Source organism: Podarcis melisellensis (assembly GCF_964234715.1).
Source record: "Podarcis melisellensis genome assembly, chromosome: 2".
NCBI classification, from domain to species: domain Eukaryota; kingdom Metazoa; phylum Chordata; class Lepidosauria; order Squamata; family Lacertidae; genus Podarcis; species Podarcis melisellensis.
The window spans coordinates 114,063,811-114,081,572 of NC_138529.1; the positions used below are offsets into that span (position 1 = coordinate 114,063,811).

Here is a 17,762-nt window from a genome sequence, read left to right on the forward strand (position 1 = left end):
GAAGGCAGGATGGAGCTCCAGGAAACAGGAAGTGGTCCTTCAACCAGCCAGGACATCTCACCATCACAGACAGATCCAGTCTCCTGCTGGGGAGTCAAGAGTGGCCCTGGGATGGCAGAGAGAGGAGGGGAAGGGCCCAGCGACAGAAGGAATGGCAGGGCTCCAGATACTCCCTTGGCCCCCCCCCCTCCCTTGACACCAAGGGGAGCTCCTCTTCTGGGGCTGAAAGCATTGGCGTGGAGGTTTCATTTTTGTCATGATTGCAAGGGAAGAAGGGAAGGTAACCCCCCCCCCAACACAAAGAACTGAATGAAAAAAGCCCTGTTCTGAGCGATTAGCTACTGTAGAGCATAATGGGGGGTTTAGCTGTGATGCTCACCTGCCTCCCTGGAGGAGTCTTTTCTTGGGGTCAGGGAGCTGGGGAGCAACATGAAGTTCCCAGGTTACATTTCCTTCTGGTCAGCTATTCCAGCTCTTGTCTGCTCCCCATTTCTTTATGGAGGGGCAAAGGCTATGCACTTTGTATAGATGCAACTATAACCAACAACTGGCGTCTTCTGGGTGCACTGGGCTCCCCCCCCCTTCCGCCTTCTCTCCTCCAGATATAATACAGATTCCCTCAGCATCGTGCCCCACCTTCCAGAAGGCAAATATATATGGGTGTTTATTTAGGACATATTTATCAGCAGTGATACCATCATGGCAGACATTTGGGGCTGAGATCCAGGGCCCCCTCAGCAGCAGCAACAACAACAGATGGAGCCCCCACAAACATTTGTCACATTTTGAAGGTTTTTTTTATTAAAAACAAACAAAAGGCTTTTCCTTAGGCTCTCATAGCCCTGAAATTAGCTCTTGAAAAAGAGAGGGTTGCCAAATAGCATGGCCCCCAAGAATGAAAACAAACACTTCCAAATTCTTTTTTGCACCCCCAGAGACAGGTCTCAGCAACCTTTTAAAGTCGAGGGCCAGATCACTGTCCTCAAACCTCGCCGCGGGACGGAGTATGAGTGCGCATTCTTTCGTTACTACACGATCCAAAGATTAAACAAAAAAATAATAAAGTTCTGAAGGTCCCAGTTCTGCACTGCAGCATATCTGTTCCGTTCTGAGAGACCCTCCCAGGGTTCTGGGGTGTATGAAGCCTTGATTCCCTGTTTTTAACTCCGCTACCGAATGCAGCGAGCGGTTCCTTCTGCAAGACGCGTGTTCTCCGCTCTCCTGTCCTGGAGGGGGAAGACGCTTTCGGTAGTGGAGTTAAAAACAGGTTGTCAGGGGCTGCCTCAGGTCTCAGCTCACAAAAGACCAACGCCAAGCTCTTCTTATATACAAGGATGTTTATTGCAGTTCATTATTGGTTCCACAACCGAGGCGTGCAGCCCCGCGTCTCTTAGCCTTAGACGTTTGAAGTCCCCTCTGAATCGGTCCCGCCTCTACACCAGTTTAAGAGGCTTGTGCTAGTCCACCTCTTCCTGTCCTTCCTTTTCCGCAGGGTCTTTCTGCCCCCCTGAGTTCCTTCCCTCCTGCTTTCCCCTGACGTGGAGTCCCCAGATGCCTGCTCCCCCCTCCTTCGTGCTTTGGGACCAGGCTCCTCCTCTGGGCTCTCTGCATTTCCGCGCGCCTCCACATTTGAACTTGGCGCGCGTTCGCTTCCCTTGACCTTCCTCTTGACAGTTACACTACTCCCTGTACTACTCTCCGCCCCTTCCGGCAGGACGTCTTGCCCCGATCTCCTTCCCCTGTCTCCTTCCTGCTCTGCTCCGTGTGTCACACTGGGAACTCCACCCTCTGCACTCCGTTCCTGCTGGGAAGCCGGCCCCGATCTCCCACTCCCACTCGGGGTTTCCCTGCTGCTTCCCTGCTCCTGGCAAGTCCCCCCTGTGACCCCCCTTGGCTTGACCAGGGGCGCCCCCTTCTGGGAATCCTCCGATTCACTTGAGAGACTCATGGAAGACCTCAAGTCATTGTCTTCCTCTTCCTCACTGTCTTGGGATTCTTCCCCATCGCTCTCCGTCTCCTCCCTCACCTGTGCCTCTGTCCCTGAACCCCTGACACAGGTAAACAAGGCTTCATACACCCCAGAACCCGGGGAGGGTGTCTCAGAACGGAACCACTCGCTGCAGCGGCAGGAGCAGTGAGCCAGTTGAGGGCCGGAGAGGGGCTGCCTTAAATGGCGGCTGTCGAGCAACCATGCTGGCACAAACAAAGCCCAGGCCCTTTCCTCTCGGCTCTAGGAGGAGGGAGGGAGGAGGAAAGAACTCTGCAACCAATCAGAGGGAAACAATGCTGCTGGCACCAATCAAAGGCTAGCCCCCTTCCTCCGCAGGGCAGGGAGAAGCCAGAAGGGAGGGAGGAGGCGCCGCCATCAGGAATAGAAAAAGAGAGAGAAAAATGGTGCAGCCCAAACTATATGAATCAGAACCATGATGTGATTTCTGGACCTTCCGTGGGCCGGATCCAGAACCCATTCGGGTCAGAACCAGCCCGTGGCCCTTAGGTTGCTGACCCCTGTCCAGAGACTTCACAGCCATCTTCACTTCCTAGGAACTCTGGGAACTGTAGTTCTGGGAGGAACCTCTCAGAAGTTTCTGAGCCTCCTCAGCCAACTACAATTGGACATCCTGAGACTACAATTCCCAGAAAAGCTGGACCAAGGCCTTTAGCCACAGCCCTGACTAAATAACGGACCTCTCTTTTCTCTCCCTCTCCACCTCCCACATTCACAACAAATCAGTCTCCCACTCCTCAGTCCCTTTCACTAACCTCCCCTAGCCCTAATTCTTCCACATTCCTTTAAAACATTTCTGTGAACTAAGGAACACAAAAAACACCCTCACTGGTCACCTTCCACAGATCAAAAGCCAATGCAGAAAATATTTAATAAAAACAGCTCTACACAGGTACACAAGAGCACAGAAAAAAGGAGATGAGTTTCAAAAGCAATACCAAATGAACATTTAACACAGGGACCTTTCATTCAGCTGGAAAATGCTATCAGTAAAAAGGTCTTCAATGGGTTATGCAAAGTCCAAGTAATGAGCGCCTGGAATACTGATCTACAAGACAAGGGCAGCCCATCATTTTGGCAGTGAAAGGCAGACCTGAAAACTAAACAGATTCAACACACACCTTGAGCATTCCAGATTCACACTCCCTCCCTGTTTATCTAGCAAAAAGTTGCCACTTATTTTGTACATTTAGTATATATGACCTTCATTACTTTTATACATACATATGTGTATACAAATTTAAGTACAAACACTAAAACATCATTCCATGCATTTACATCTGATTTCCCCCTTTATGAGTTTCTTGGTGTAAGTAGTGAACCCTGAGTGGAAAACTCCATACATTTCTATCATTTCCCTAGTGTGAATTTGCTAATGAATATTAAGGTCTCCACTCCCTCTGAAGTCCTTTCCACATTCAATACACCTGTAGTTTTCATTGTGTGTGAGTTAGCTGATGTCTTCTAAGGTGTCCACTTTGACTGAAGCTCTTACCGCACTCCATACATTTAAATGGTTTCTCTCCTGTATGACTTCGCTGATGACTTTTAAGTGTCCCACTTCGACTGAAGCTCTTTCCACAATCCACACATTTAAATGGTTTCTCTCCCGTGTGAGTTCGTTGGTGTATTCTAAGTGTTCTACTTTCACTGAAGTTCTTTCCACATTCAATACATTTAAATGGTTTTTCTCCTGTGTGAGTTCGTTGATGTATTCTAAGATCTCCACTTCGACTGAAGCTCTTTCCACATTCAATACATTTAAATGGTTTCTCTTCCGTGTGAGTTCGTTGATGTATTCTAAGTTTCCCACTTTCACCGAAGCTCTTTCCACATTCAATACATTTAAATGGTTTCTCCCCCGTGTGAATTTGTTCATGTACTTTAAGTGCTCCGTTATGACTGAAGCTCTTTCCACACTGCATACATTTAAATGGTTTTTCTCCTGTGTGAGTTCGTTGATGTATTCTAAGGTGTCCATTTTGAATGAAGCTCTTTCCACATTCAATACATTTAAATCGTTTCTCTCCCGTATGAATTAGCTGGTGCTTTCTAAGGTGTCTACTTTGACTGAAGCTCTTACCGCACTCCATACATTTAAATGGTTTCTCTCCTGTATGACTTCGCTGATGACTTTTAAGTGTGCCACTTTGACTGAAGCTCTTTCCACAATCCACACATTTAAATGGTTTCTCTCCCGTGTGAGTTCGTTGATGTATTCTAAGATCTCCACTTTGACTGAAGCTCTTTCCACATTCAATACATTTAAATGGTTTCTCCCCCGTGTGAATTTGTTCATGTACTTTAAGTGCTCCGTTATGACTGAAGCTCTTTCCACACTGCATACATTTAAATGGTTTCTCTCCCGTGTGAGTTCGTTGATGTATTCTAAGTGTTTCACTATGACTGAAGCTCTTTCCACATTCAATACATTTAAATGGTTTTTCTCCTGTGTGAGTTCGTTGATGTATTCTAAGATCTCCACTTTGACTGAAGCTCTTTCCACATTCAATACATTTAAATGGTTTCTCTTCCATGTGAGTTCGTTGATGTCTTCTAAGTTTCCCACTTTCACCGAAGCTCTTTCCACATTCAATACATTTAAATGGTTTCTCCCCCGTGTGAATTTGTTCATGTACTTTAAGTGCTCCGTTATGACTGAAGCTCTTTCCACACTGCATACATTGAAATGGCTTTTCTCCTGTGTGAGTTCGTTGATGTATTCTAAGGTGTCCATTTTGAATGAAGCTCTTTCCACATTCAATACATTTAAATCGTTTCTCTCCCGTATGAATTAGCTGATGCTTTCTAAGGTGTCTACTTTGACTGAAGCTCTTAACGCACTCCATACATTTAAATGGTTTCTCTCCTGTATGACTTCGCTGATGACTTTTAAGTGTGCCACTTCGACTGAAGCTCTTTCCACAGTCCACACATTTAAATGGTTTCTCCCCCGTGTGAGTTCGTTGATGTATTCTAAATGCTCCACTTTCACTGAAGCTATTTCCACATTCAATACATTTAAATGGTTTCTCCCCCGTGTGAGTTCGTTGATGTCTTCTAAGATTTTCACTTCTACTGAAACACTTTCCACATTCAATACATTTAAATGGTTTCTCCCCCGTATGAGTTCGTTGATGTATTCTAAGTGTTCCACTTTTGCTGAAACTCTTCCCACATTCAATACATTTAAAAGGTTTCTTCCCCGTGTGAGTTCGTTGGTGTATTCTTAGTGCATCATTTCGACTGAAGCTCTTTCCACATTCAATACACTTAAATGGTTTCTCCCCTGTGTGAGTTCGTTGGTGTATTCTAAGTTTTCCACTTTGACTGAAGCTCTTTCCACATTCTGTACATTCAAATCGTTTCTCTCCTTTGTGAGTTTGTTGTTGTATCCTCAATTTCTTTGTTCTTTCGCATAAATTCACAGGTGGCTCCAGAGAATTCTGACTTTCATCTTCCTCACCTGTTTGGGAGTCTGGGAGGAAAGAGAATCCTGTTAGACTTTCAAGAAAGACAAAAATGGAACTGAACAACTGTCAATCCCAGTCTGCACCATCTCTTATTGTAACACCTTCATTCTCCACTATCCTCTCGAGGTTCCAAATTTTACGAAAGCTAATAATGGCAAGATAATGGCAAGAGCAATACATGATCACTCCATTCACACTTACTAAGGCATCCTCATTTTATAATACAGATCTATGCTGGAACTGGTTTATTAGACACATCTCTATTTCTCTTTCTCAAGTGAATGATCTCAGACTAAAGTAACAGTATCTCCTTTGTGAAATAAATAAAACTTAAGTGCTACATGTAACTGTAAAAATATTGCACTATGTTGGAACCTAAGAAGAGCCTTCTGGATCAGGCAAAGGCCCACCTAGTCCAGCATCCTCTTCTCACAGAGGCCAACCAGATGCCTGTGGGAAACCGGCAAGCAGGATTGGAGTACAAGAGTCTTCTCTGCCTTCCTGTGCTTTCCAGAAACTAGTATTAAGAAGCATTATTGCCTAGGACCACGAGGGCAGAGCAGAGACGTCAGTCTTATCCTTTTCTTCAAGCTATCCAAGTTGCTGGCTGTCACTGTGTCCTGTAGGATAGATTCCATAAATGAACTACGCTTCTGTTTATTCATCTTTTGCAGCCCTTAAAGGCTGATAAATGTATTATTGCCTAAGCTTCTGTGGGACTTAGTGGACTCTTGACCAGGAAAGCTGGTGCCACTTAAAACCTCTGAGTCTCTTTGTTGGCCTTGTGTACTTATTTTCAAATTTGCACCAAGGTTGTACCACAGTGTCTCCATGGAAGCTTAGGGACGGACAAAATTACAGGGTGTCAGCTCCGTGAATCTCAAGCCTCTCGTGCCTCCGCTGACAGAGCCTGAGAACGCAAGAGATGTGATTCAGTTGGAATGTGACGCAGGGGAGGAGCAGCCAAGCTGCAGCAGGAGGAAAGAACAAGGAGCAGGAAGAGGGGGTGCCGGGGCGGGGCATAGACTGTTAGATCCAGTTTGAGGTCTGACACAGAGACCCTGGAAATAGCCTGTCCAAAAAATCGTAGGCTCGAGAGAATCTGCAAGAAGAGGGGAAAAGAAAGTGAAAGTGGGGACTTCTTTGCTGGAGGACTCGGCAACTGCAAGCTGGGATGAACAGGCCGAAGACTGAGCTCCACAGTGATTTGTGAGTTTGAGGAATAAACCTGAGATAATTACTACTGGAGTTGTCTCGCGTCTGTGCGGGAGAACCAAGGGGCGCTAAAATTATTATCCCACTCACTCACTTTCAAAAACAACCCCAGTCTGTAAGATTGGCAAGTTTACACAATTTGCTTATAATACCAGACACTCTTGGACTTTATATGCCCAATCCTAAGTGTAGAGCCTCCAGCCACAGGAATCGTGTATCATGATAACTGGTCCTTTGTCCCTTAAGCCCACCAAACTGGGGAGGTGCATGCATTTATTGTGTTTTGATGCTGGTGGAATGTATCATTCTGACTCTGTCTATAAAAAATAAAGGTAATAGAAACCATTTAAATACATTAATTATAAATAATTATGGGAAACATTTCCATTCCCCTTCACCCATTGTTCAGGATTGGTGTGCAACATCATTATCATCAATTATTCCTGCCATGGAAATAACACCTAAGGTTTCAAAGCCTGGAGGAAGAAAATCTGCCCCCACTACTTTAGGAAAAGGATTCAAGAAACAAAGAGCTGCTCCGGAGAAGGCCTCACCCCTTCCTTCTTCCTGTCAGGAACTTCCTTCCATTTGTCTCCTCTCCATCTTTTCCTCTTTCTCCCTCCGCCATCCATCTATCCCTGTCCCCATCTCCTCTCCCCTGGAACTCACCAGATTTCTCCAATGGTCCTGGGAGGGAATGCTCAGAGGTTGTGGGGAGGGATGCAGGAGACAGCCTGACCAGGTCACCCATCCATCTTCCTCCTTCCATCCTGGCCAGGGTTGCAGGTTCAGTCTCAGCTAGGTTTGCAGGTTCAGCTTCCTGAGGAGCGCAGAATCCAGAGCAAGTTGCAGCTTCCTGGGAGGGAGGGAAGAAGAAGAAGCCAAGGGAGTCTGAGAGCCCCTGCAGGGATTCTCCTGCCCAAGACATTCCGCTGCCCCTGGAGAAGCCCCAACTGGGCACCCACTTCCCAAGAGCCCCCACCCATTTTCAAACACCTTTGGCAATTCCTTTCACCTGCCTGTCCCACCTTCCTTCCTAAGGCTGGCACGGTATGCACATTAGTGGCCTGAGAGTAGATCCCTTGGAAGTTAAGAGTTAATCTGCAAAGGACAGCTCTGAATACATGGGTGGCCCTTGCATGGAGATGAAGGAAGCCCCTTGCTTGCATCTGGACCCCCTGGGAGAGGCGGTGGATCCGCCCACTGCTCCCTCTGCCCTCACTGCCTCCTCCGATGTCCTCCTGCCCTGCAAAAACCCTTTGCTCTTGTTTCTCAGGGGAGAGAGGCAGAAAGAGCCTTCAAACCCATCCGTTTCCTCCTCTGCTCCCCCTCCTGTCCTTTTGGGAAACAGGAGCTTTGGTCAGGAGTAAACAACTTACGGTAGATGGCAAGTTTGCAAGATAAGCACTTTAAAGCACTGCTTGTTCCTACTATGTGTGAGTCTCTGTGTGTTTGGACCTAGAGGACAACATACATGTTTACACCACATTATTCCGAAAAGAGGGCAATTCTTTAAAACCGAAGGCCATTTCTACAAAATGGAAGACTTCCGAAGGCAGCCTTTTACAAGGAAATTGTTGACGGTTTTTATTTTGTTGGAAGCTACCCAGATGGGCAGAGGCAACCCAGTCAGATAGGCAGGATGCAAGTAATAATAATAATAATAATAATAATAATAATAATAATAGCTTCCTAAGCCTGTCCTGGGACGCGGGTGGCGCTGTGGGTTAAACCACACAGCCTAGGACTTGCCAATAAGAAGGTTGGCGGTTCGAATCCCCGCGACCGGGTGAGGTGAGCTCCCGTTTCTCGGTCCCTGCTCCTTGCAACCTAGCAGTTCAAAAGCACGTCAAAGTGCAAGTAGATAAATAGGTACCACTCCGGCAGGAAGATAAACGGCGTTCCCGTGCGCTGCTATGGTTTGCCAGAAGTGGCTTAGTCATGCTGGCCACATGACCCGGAAGGTGTATGCCAGCTCCCTCGGCCAATAAAGCGAGATGAATACCACAACCCCAGAGTCGGTGACAACTAGACCTAATGGTCAGGGGTCCTTTACCTTTTTAAGCCTGTCCTGCTGCGCATGCTGATCAGAGACTCTGTCCAAACAACCCTTTTGAACGCAACAGGGCTTCCTATTTTTCCTGCTATCAGTGGGCTCAGTCAAACCACGAAGCCACTGATCAGCCAGAGTTTCCTGTTTTCACCAAGCACAGTTTGAAATTAGCTTAATATCCCAGCTTGTTCCAAAGCTGGCAGCTGCAGTTTCCTGGTTTGGGCAAAATGGAAAGTTTGTTTGTTATGGCTCATAAGAAATTGCCTGGTTTCAGCACAGTTCACCCTCAGGGCCGGCCAAACCATGAGGTAGGCTGGGACAATTAGGTCAGGAGGCAGATGCAGGGAGATATGGGACCAGCACGTTCCCAGCTCCCCTGTTTGTTAGCCTTGCTGCCAGTGCAGGACCACAGCTGGTAAATTTGTGCAACTACCCATTTAGAGTCCTTCTCTTTTCCCCTCTCTCACTAAAGGTTGGGTGGGAGTCCTTCCTGGAGTGATGCATTCTGGTTGTGGGGGCCAGGAGAATGCGGTGGCGGCTATAGTTTTTTGTTTTAATCTTGGGTCAACTTAGATTTTAGCGTAACTTTGCTGCAGCAATGCATTAAAAACTGTTCCTATTTTTAACCCAGCTTTTCAGGCTGTGATTCAGTCATCTGAACCTGGCCATTATCTTAATAGATCTTGCAACAACCTTGCAAGGTAGGCCAGTCTTATTTAATGCGACAACACATGGGATTGCTGAGGCTGCAAGACGTGCCAAGATTTTTACCTCAGTGGGGAGAAAAGATCATTTTGGAAATGGAGGCAATTTAGAGGAGGAAAACGGGGGTTGGTGGAAGGTCACCTCTTCTGACACAGCTTCTGCTCTGATAAAACTCAGAGTCACCTGCAGCTCTTTAGGTAAAGTAAGAATAGCAGGAGATATGATCGCAAACCTGCCATGTAAGGTTTGGTCTAGCAAACCTTTTTAAAGTGGATTAGAGAGAAACTGCAGGGAGGAGGAATATTCACCACCAAAGCTAAGCAGAACCTCCATGTCTAGAGGCACTGGACCTGTGACCTCCAGGTGCTGGAAACCCAGGTGAGAGGAATCATAGAATCATAGAGTTGGAAGAGACCACAAGGGCCATCAAGTCCAACCCCCTGCCAAGCAGGAAACACCATCAGAGCACTCCTGACATATGGTTGTCAAGCCTCTGCTTAAAGACGTCCAAAGAAGGAGACTCCACCACACTCCTTGGCAGCAAATTCCACTGTCGAACAGCTCTTACTGTCAGGAAGTTCTTCCTAATGTTTAGGTGGAATCTTCTTTCCTGCAGTTTGGATCCATTGCTCCGTGTCCGCTTCTCTGGAGCAGCAGAAAACAACCTTTCTCCCTCCTCTATGTGACATCCTTTTATATATTTGAACATGGCTATCATATCACCCCTTAACCTCCTCTTCTCCAGGCTAAACATGCCCAGCTCCCTTAGCCGTTCCTCATAAGGCATCGTTTCCAGGCCTTTGACCATTTTGGTTGCCCTCCTCTGGACACGTTCCAGTTTGTCAGTGTCCTTCTTGAACTGTGGCGCCCAGAACTGGACACAGTACTCCAGGTGAGGTCTGACCAGAGCAGAATACAGTGGCACTATTACTTCCCTTGATCTAGATGCTATACTCCTATTGATGCAGCCCAGAATTGCATTGGCTTTTTTAGCTGCCGCGTCACACTGTTGGCTCATGTCAAGTTTGTGGTCAACCAAGACTCCTAGATCCTTTTCACATGTACTGCTCTCAAGCCAGGTGTCCCCCATTTTGTATTTGTGCCTCTCATTTTTTTTGCCCAAGTGCAATACTTTACATTTCTCCCTGTTAAAATTCATCTTGTTTGTTTTGGCCCAGTTCTCCAATCTGTCAAGGTCGTTTTGAAGTGTGATCCTGTCCTCTGGGGTGTTAGCCACCCCTCCCAGTTTGGTGTCATCTGCAAATTTGATCAGGATGCCCTTGAGTCCATCATCCAAGTCGTTGATAAAGATGTTGAATAAGACTGGGCCCAAGACAGAACCCTGTGGCACCCCACTAGTCACTCTTCTCCAGGATGAAGAGGAACCATTGATGACCACCGTTTGGGTTCGGTCAGTCACCAGTTACAAATCCACTGAGTGGTAGCAAAGTCAAGACCGCATTTTACCAGCTTCTTTACAAGAAGGAGGGCACTTACCTTTCCCAAAAGCCCCTCAGTGTCTGGGAGCAGGGTCTGGTCTGCTCCCCCTACTCTCCCACTTGGCCACCGACTGGCATCTGCAGCTCCCCTGAAGGAGAGGACACTATTCCCAGATTGGGGAGGACTGGGAGCCTGTGGGGTTTCCCATCGTGAACGAGGGAGCTGCATCGTCTTCAGGAAATCCTGCTTCTGGGCATCCCAGTGCTGCTGCGGCTGCCCCTCCTCTTGCTCCTGCTTAATCTGACATAAATCTGCCCGAGGCAGAAGATCTCTGATGGCCCCAACTTGGCCGGCAGGAGGTTTCCTTCCTTTGCACTCCAGTCTTTCCCTTTGAATGGGTCTCCTGGGTCCCTGCTCTTCCATTTTTACACCACCCTGCTGGAAAAGAATTAGACACAAAGTAAAATACAACACAAGAATAAAAACAAAAGCACATTTTAACCATTAGCCAGTTTTTGAAATATATTATTACTCTTTCTATTTCTGATGTTCAGGCTGTGAATGACAATCATTATGTCACCCAAATGACTCCACGAGGGGAAGTTATCCAAAGACTGGGGGAAACATCAAGATTTATGGAAGTACAAATAATATTTGGGGGTGGGGGAACCAAGGCAGTGGGAGGGAAATCCAAAAACAACCCAGTGAGAGGACTGAGCATGTTCAGTGGACAGGGAATGCTGATCCTGGCTGCAACTTCTAGCATGTTGGAAAGGCAGCAACAGATCTTTGTATATGATTAAGGCTGCGACAGACCCACCTAACATTGAAAGTACATGACTTCACCCAAGAAATCCTGCCAGCTGCAGTTTGTTAGGGGTGTTGAGAACTCTAGCAATAAACTACAGGTCCTGTGGTTCTCTGGGGGAAGCCACGTGCTTTAAATGTATGGTATCTGCACAGTCTAAGAAACAAACAAACAGACAAAAGGAACATTGGCCAACAAAATCAAACAACCCACTCCAAAATATTTTATATTTGATGGTCACAAACTCTCTTTACTGAAGATATTCTAACTTGCAGTCCATTGGCTGCATATGGCTTGCCAAGCCTCAGGGTGTGTCCTGCTAGTCCCTGCCGTTTCCATCTCCTGATCTGATCATAGGATGAAGATCTCTGTCTGTCCTGGAGAGAAAGGTGCCTAAAGGGCCCTTAGAGAGATCTTTTCAACTCCAATTTCAGCACAAACCAGCACAGTGCTGAAATGGGGCAAAAGGAAAATAAATGATCCCTCTGGCTGCTCTTTAAAGAGGATTTCTAAAGAACAATCAGAAGGGACTTTTTTCCACAGATCTCATTGCTAATTCAGCAGGGTCTTCTTGTGCTCTTATTTCTCCTCCCCCCAAGACTGGGGTTGGAAGGTCTAAACATACTGATTGTGTTTGCAAGACTTGTATGTATGCTAGATGGCATGTCTGGTGAGTGTGTGCAGCACCTCTGGTGAGTGTGTGCATGTGACTTTATGGTCTGCATATCTTTTCTGTGTGCGCATGCATGTGCATACATTGGCCTCAAAGCTCACTGGAATGTGGCCTCCAGAATTAATGCAGCTTTAAGCCCATAAATGTTTCGTTCCTCCTGTTCTATCGGAAAGAACAATCAAATCTAAGACTATCAGGAGGAGAGAACTCCTGGATCTACAGAGTTAATGTTCTCAACATCCTATGGACACAAACTGCAATGAGATTTCTCTCTAATTACTAATTAGATTTTTTTCCTTAAAAATATGAAGCAAATAACAGATTTGGGTGGCATGCGTATCTATGGCAAGAGAAGAAAAAAGGTTATAAATTGTTTGAAAACCATATCTTCCGGAAATAGTTAATCGAAGTATGGGACAGATATAAAAATCTATTAGAAATGGGGGTTTCACATTGGTTATCCCCATTAGAGGTTATGGGAGTCAAGAAAATTAATATGAGGAGTAATTGGATTACTTATGGAGATTTAGTGGTAAAAGAAGGAGAGAAATGGAGATTGAAGCCATACGAGCAAGTAAAAGAACATGTATTTGATTGGCTGCACTACTACCAGATAAATGATATGTTTAAAAAGGATGTGAAAGAAAAAGGGTATAAAGAAAAAGATTCGAAATTTCAAACGGAAATTGTTAACAATGATTGTAAGATAATCTCAAAAATGTATAAAATATTATTGGAATGGCACACGATGGATGAGGAAGTTAAATCTGTAATGATTCACTGGGCCAGAGATTTAGGGTATAGTATTGATATGGAAGACTGGCAAAAAATATGGAATGAAAATCTGAAGTTTACAGCATGTACTATGTTAAAAGAAAATGGTATGAAAATGGTATACAGATGGTATATAACACCAGTTAAATTGGCAAAAATGTATAAAACCTGTAACAAATGTTGGAAATGTAAAGAGAAAGAGGGTACTTTTATTCATATGTGGTGGGAGTGTAAGAAAGTGAAGGGGTTCTGGGAAATGATATATAATGAATTAAAGAAAATGCTGAAATATAGCTTTGTAAAGAAACCAGAAACCTTGCTACTGGGAATAACTAGAAATGAAATAAATAAGAGGGACTGTAAACTCTTTCAGTACGCAATAACAGCAGCGAGAACATTGATGGCCCAAAAATGGAAACAAGAAGAATTACCGACTTTGGAAGAATGGAGAAAAAAACTAACAGATTACGCAGAACTAGATAAATTAACTGGAAAAATCAGACTTCAAAGAGACCACAAGTTCCTAGAGGACTGGGGAAAATTCAGAGAATATTTGAAGAGTGTATGTGAGGAACAAACAACGCTAGTGTGTTTTAAAGAAGCTTTGTGGAAAAAATAAGGAATATTGCAAGAATGTAAACGAGGATAGAAAGATTTTACTTGAAGGCAATACTATAATTAAGGAATGTGAAGGTAGAAATTTAATTACGGATGATTGTCAGAGGAGCTGAGGGAGGTTCAAAAAGTCAAAATATGTGATTTGGAAAATTGTATGATTGGAGATATTGTGAAAATTTTAATAAAAGTTATTATAAAAAAATTAGAAATATGAAGCAGTATAGAAATGAAATGAGTAATAATCTGAACATGAATAGCTAATTTCAATTTCGCCTTCCTCAGTCTTTTACAATACTGTCTTCAACTTTTTATTATCATTAATTCATTTCCATATGCCACACATCTTAAGAATCCTCCTTTCTTCTGCATTCTCTAAACTGTCACCCACTTCAACCCTCAGCCTTCATCTGAAAACTCTGCAGCCTTACTGAGGAAGGTGGAAATAAAACAATTAATGAGACAGGTTTAAGCCTGTCTCACTGATTTACACGCAGACACAAGAGGTCACTAGCTTTGACAGCTTGGGAAAAGATCAGGTGCCTTCTCCGGGAAATAGATCTATTAGCTGTTTTATTAGCCGTGACAGATCAACAGAGCCTCCATGTGGAGGCACAGTGTACAGTGGTACCCCGCAAGACGAACGCCTCGCGAGACGAAAAACTCGCAAAACGAAAGGTTTTTTCGTTTTCGAGTTGCCTCACAAGACGAATTTCCCTATGGGCTTGCTTCGCAAAACGAAGCTTGCCCAGGGGACAGCGGGTCTTCTCTTTTGAAGCAAGGGGCGGCGGGGAGAAGCGATCTTCTCCCCACAGCCCCAGGTCCGGGGACAGCGGGAAGCGCTTCCCGCTGCCCCCGGACCTCTTTTGAAGCAAGGGGCTGCGGGGAGATCGCTTCTCCCCACCGCCCCTTGCTTCAAAAGAGGTCCGGGGACAGCGGGAAGCGCTTCGCGCTGCCCCCGGACCTCTTTTGAAGCAAGGGTTTGTGGGGAAAAGCGATCTCCCCGCAGCCCCTTGCTTCAAAAGAGGTCCGGGGGCAGCGGGAAGCGCAGCGCTTCTTCCCCGCTGCCCCCGGACCTCTTTTGAAGCAAGGGGCTGCGGGGAGATCGCTTCTCCCGGTGCTCCGAAGCCGGGCGGGGGGGAGGGAACACCTGCCCCAGCCGCCCCGCTTCGGAACGCTGCTCCGAAGCGGGGCGGGGGGGCGGGAACACCTGCCCCAGCCGCCCCGCTTCGGAACTCTGCCCCGAAGCGGGGCGGGGGGGCGGGAACACCTGCCCCAGCCGCCCCGCTTCGGAACGCTGCCCCGAAGCGGGGCGGGGGGGCGGGAACACCTGCCCCAGCCGCCCCGCTTCGGAACGCTGCTCCGAAGCGGGGTGGGGGGGCGGGAACACCTGCCCCAGCCGCCCCGCTTCGGAACGCTGCTCCGAAGCGGGGCGGGGGGGCGGGAACCTCTCACCCCGCCGCCGGGCATCGGAACGAGGTCCTGGACCTCTTCTGAAGGCAGGCGGGGGCAAAAGTCTTTGCTCCCCCCACCTGCCTTCCTGGGACAGCGGAGACTTCTCCGCTGCCCCGGGCGATCTTAAAATGCTGGCGGGCGGGAGCGAAGCGTTCGCTCCCGCCCGCCAGCATTTTAAAATCGCCCCGGGACAGCAGGGGCTTTTAAAATGCTGGCGGTCGGCAGCAAAGCCCTCCTGTCCCCGGAGCTTGCGGGGCGGGAGGTGGGAAGAAGGGCTTTTCTTCCCACCGCCAGCCTTCAGAACAGCCTTCTGAAGGCTGGCAGTGGGAAGAAAAGCCCTTGTCCCCGTCCCCCCCCAGCCTTCAGAAGAGGTCGGGGGACAGACTGTCCCCGGACCTGGTCTGAAGGCGGTTTCCCTAGGAACGCATTAATTGATTTTCAATGCATTCCTATGGGAAACCGTGCATCGCAAGACGAAAAAACCGCAAGACGAAGAGACTTGCGGAACGAATTAATTTCGTCTTGCGAGGCACCACTGTACCTTGATTTGGGGAAGACAAAAGAAGCCATTTCCTTGCTAAATGAATCTGATGGACATCATTACTACAAGAGAAAAGAGGGCTTTCAAAGGCGATCAGACCAATTCACAAATGAGGGCGATAGGTTTATCAATGGCACTGGCAGAGGAGGGGGGGGAGGAGTAGTGGCCTGCAAAGGGTGTCAGGGGGCTGCAGAGTGAGACGGGGGCCCCTGCTGCACTTTCCCCCCTGCCTCGCCTTCCCTCTCCCCCGTGGGGAGGACCGTGGAAGAGGACGGGGCTCCCTGATGAGGGACAGGGACAGGGGAGGCAAAAGTCCCAGGTACGCCGCTGATCCGTGAGCGACTATATGCATCGTCCATCGCGGAGCAGCAGCTGCCTTGGACCCCTCATTGGACCTTGGACCCGGTTGGGGGGCGCCCTGCAGCCTCTAGCTGGGCTCGGGGCCTGATCCTGCCAGGCCCACGTGCTCTCCTCCTCCTCCTCCTCCCGCCTCCTGCACCTCGGACTCCTCGCTCCGTCCCTGCAGCGGAATCCAGCTCCTCTCCGGGGAAACTCGCCAGGCCACGGCCCGCTGCTCCTCCGCTCTCCTCGGCGGGGGACAGGAAAGGGCAGCCGCTCCCGAGTCCCCCTGGCTGGCCCCGTTTCCTGCCTCTCTGGGCATCGGAGCTCGCTGGCTGTGGGTTGGGCCCTGGGAGGCTGCGAGGCTGGATGCGCCCCCTTGCGCTGTCCTTCAAAATTTATCCTATCATTGGAATCTACCTGGCATCTTATATGCTATCCAGAATGTTGCACAAATAAGTCTCCTTGTGATCTGATGTGCAGTCACTGGTTTCCTTATCAGCAAATATTTCCAGAAAGCTGGGACGATGCCACCCTGCAGCCATAGCTGTCAATTTTCAGATTTGAAAATAAGGGATCAGCAGCCTCACCTGTCCTGGGGACAAGTCTACAGGATATCCAACAGCCCGGGATAGCAGCGGGAAATGGCACTGGAATAAGGGAATTTCCGGCAAAAAAGGGAAGGTTGACAGCTATGCCTGCAGCCCGAATGGGTAGCTGGAGGAGGCAGTCCAGTTCCCAGCTCTGCTGGTTGGGATCATGCAATCACTTAGCTCCAGCAACCGACCCAATCTGATGAAAATAGGGACATCCCATTCCATAACTATAATTTTACTATTTATACACCACACATCTTATTACGTTGCCCCAGCCACTCTGGGAAGTTTCCAACATGTATAAAAACATAATAAAACATTAAACATTAAAAAAACTTTCATTTTTTAAAAAATAATTTTTATTAATTTTTCAACACGAATATACAATCTTATCCTAATTTTCTCAAATTTAACTCTGTTTAGACTTCCTTCCTAAAAAACTTTCCTATACAGGATTGCCTTCAGAGGGCCCGTGGGTTGGATAACTCCATTCCCTCCAGCATTTCTTCAATGAAAATAGGGAGACCCTAAGGAAAAGCGAGACATTCTGGGATCAAATCAGAAACCAGGATGGCTTCTCTAAATCAGGGACATCCCTGGAAAATACTGGCACTTGGAGGGTTTGTCTTTCCCTGCTTTTTCATTCGCTGCCTCTGGTCTCCTGCATCCATTTAGCAGAGGAGGGGAGCAGTTTTGGCCTTCATACTTCTCCGCCCCCCACCCCCAATATAACCAAAAGCACAATATAACCAAAAACACACACACCATTTGGGAGTGAGGAACAAAAAATAATAATCGTTTTATTATTTTATTACTTATTTTTTGCAGTTCAATCTACTGTATCTATAAATTTTATTGTTTATAGCCAATGGCCACCACTATACAAGCACAAATCATGCAGCTGCAAAACAAAAGGCATTGCATGCACCAGACCAGGATAAATCTATAGCGTCCAAAATTTATTTTCACATTTGTTTCAATGGGAAGGATATAGGGCAGCATAGTCCAGGTGGTGAGCTCCAGATTACAGCTTCCATCATCCTTGACTGTCATCCCTGCTGGCTGAA

General features: G+C 47.1%; 1 protein-coding gene across 1 annotated transcript; it reads right to left on the minus strand.

Moving 5' to 3' along the window:
- Window positions 1-2,845: 2,845 nt before the first annotated feature.
- LOC309363230 (uncharacterized protein) lies at window positions 2,846-16,421 on the minus strand (the record flags this gene model as incomplete). The annotated part of the gene is made up of 4 exons (XM_081899336.1): window positions 2,846-5,486; window positions 7,366-7,552; window positions 10,952-11,332; window positions 16,224-16,421. 4 exons carry the CDS (start codon window positions 16,419-16,421, stop codon window positions 3,445-3,447), a joined length of 2,808 nt encoding a protein of 935 aa, XP_081755462.1. The 3' UTR covers window positions 2,846-3,444.
- Window positions 16,422-17,762: the final 1,341 nt, after the last annotated feature.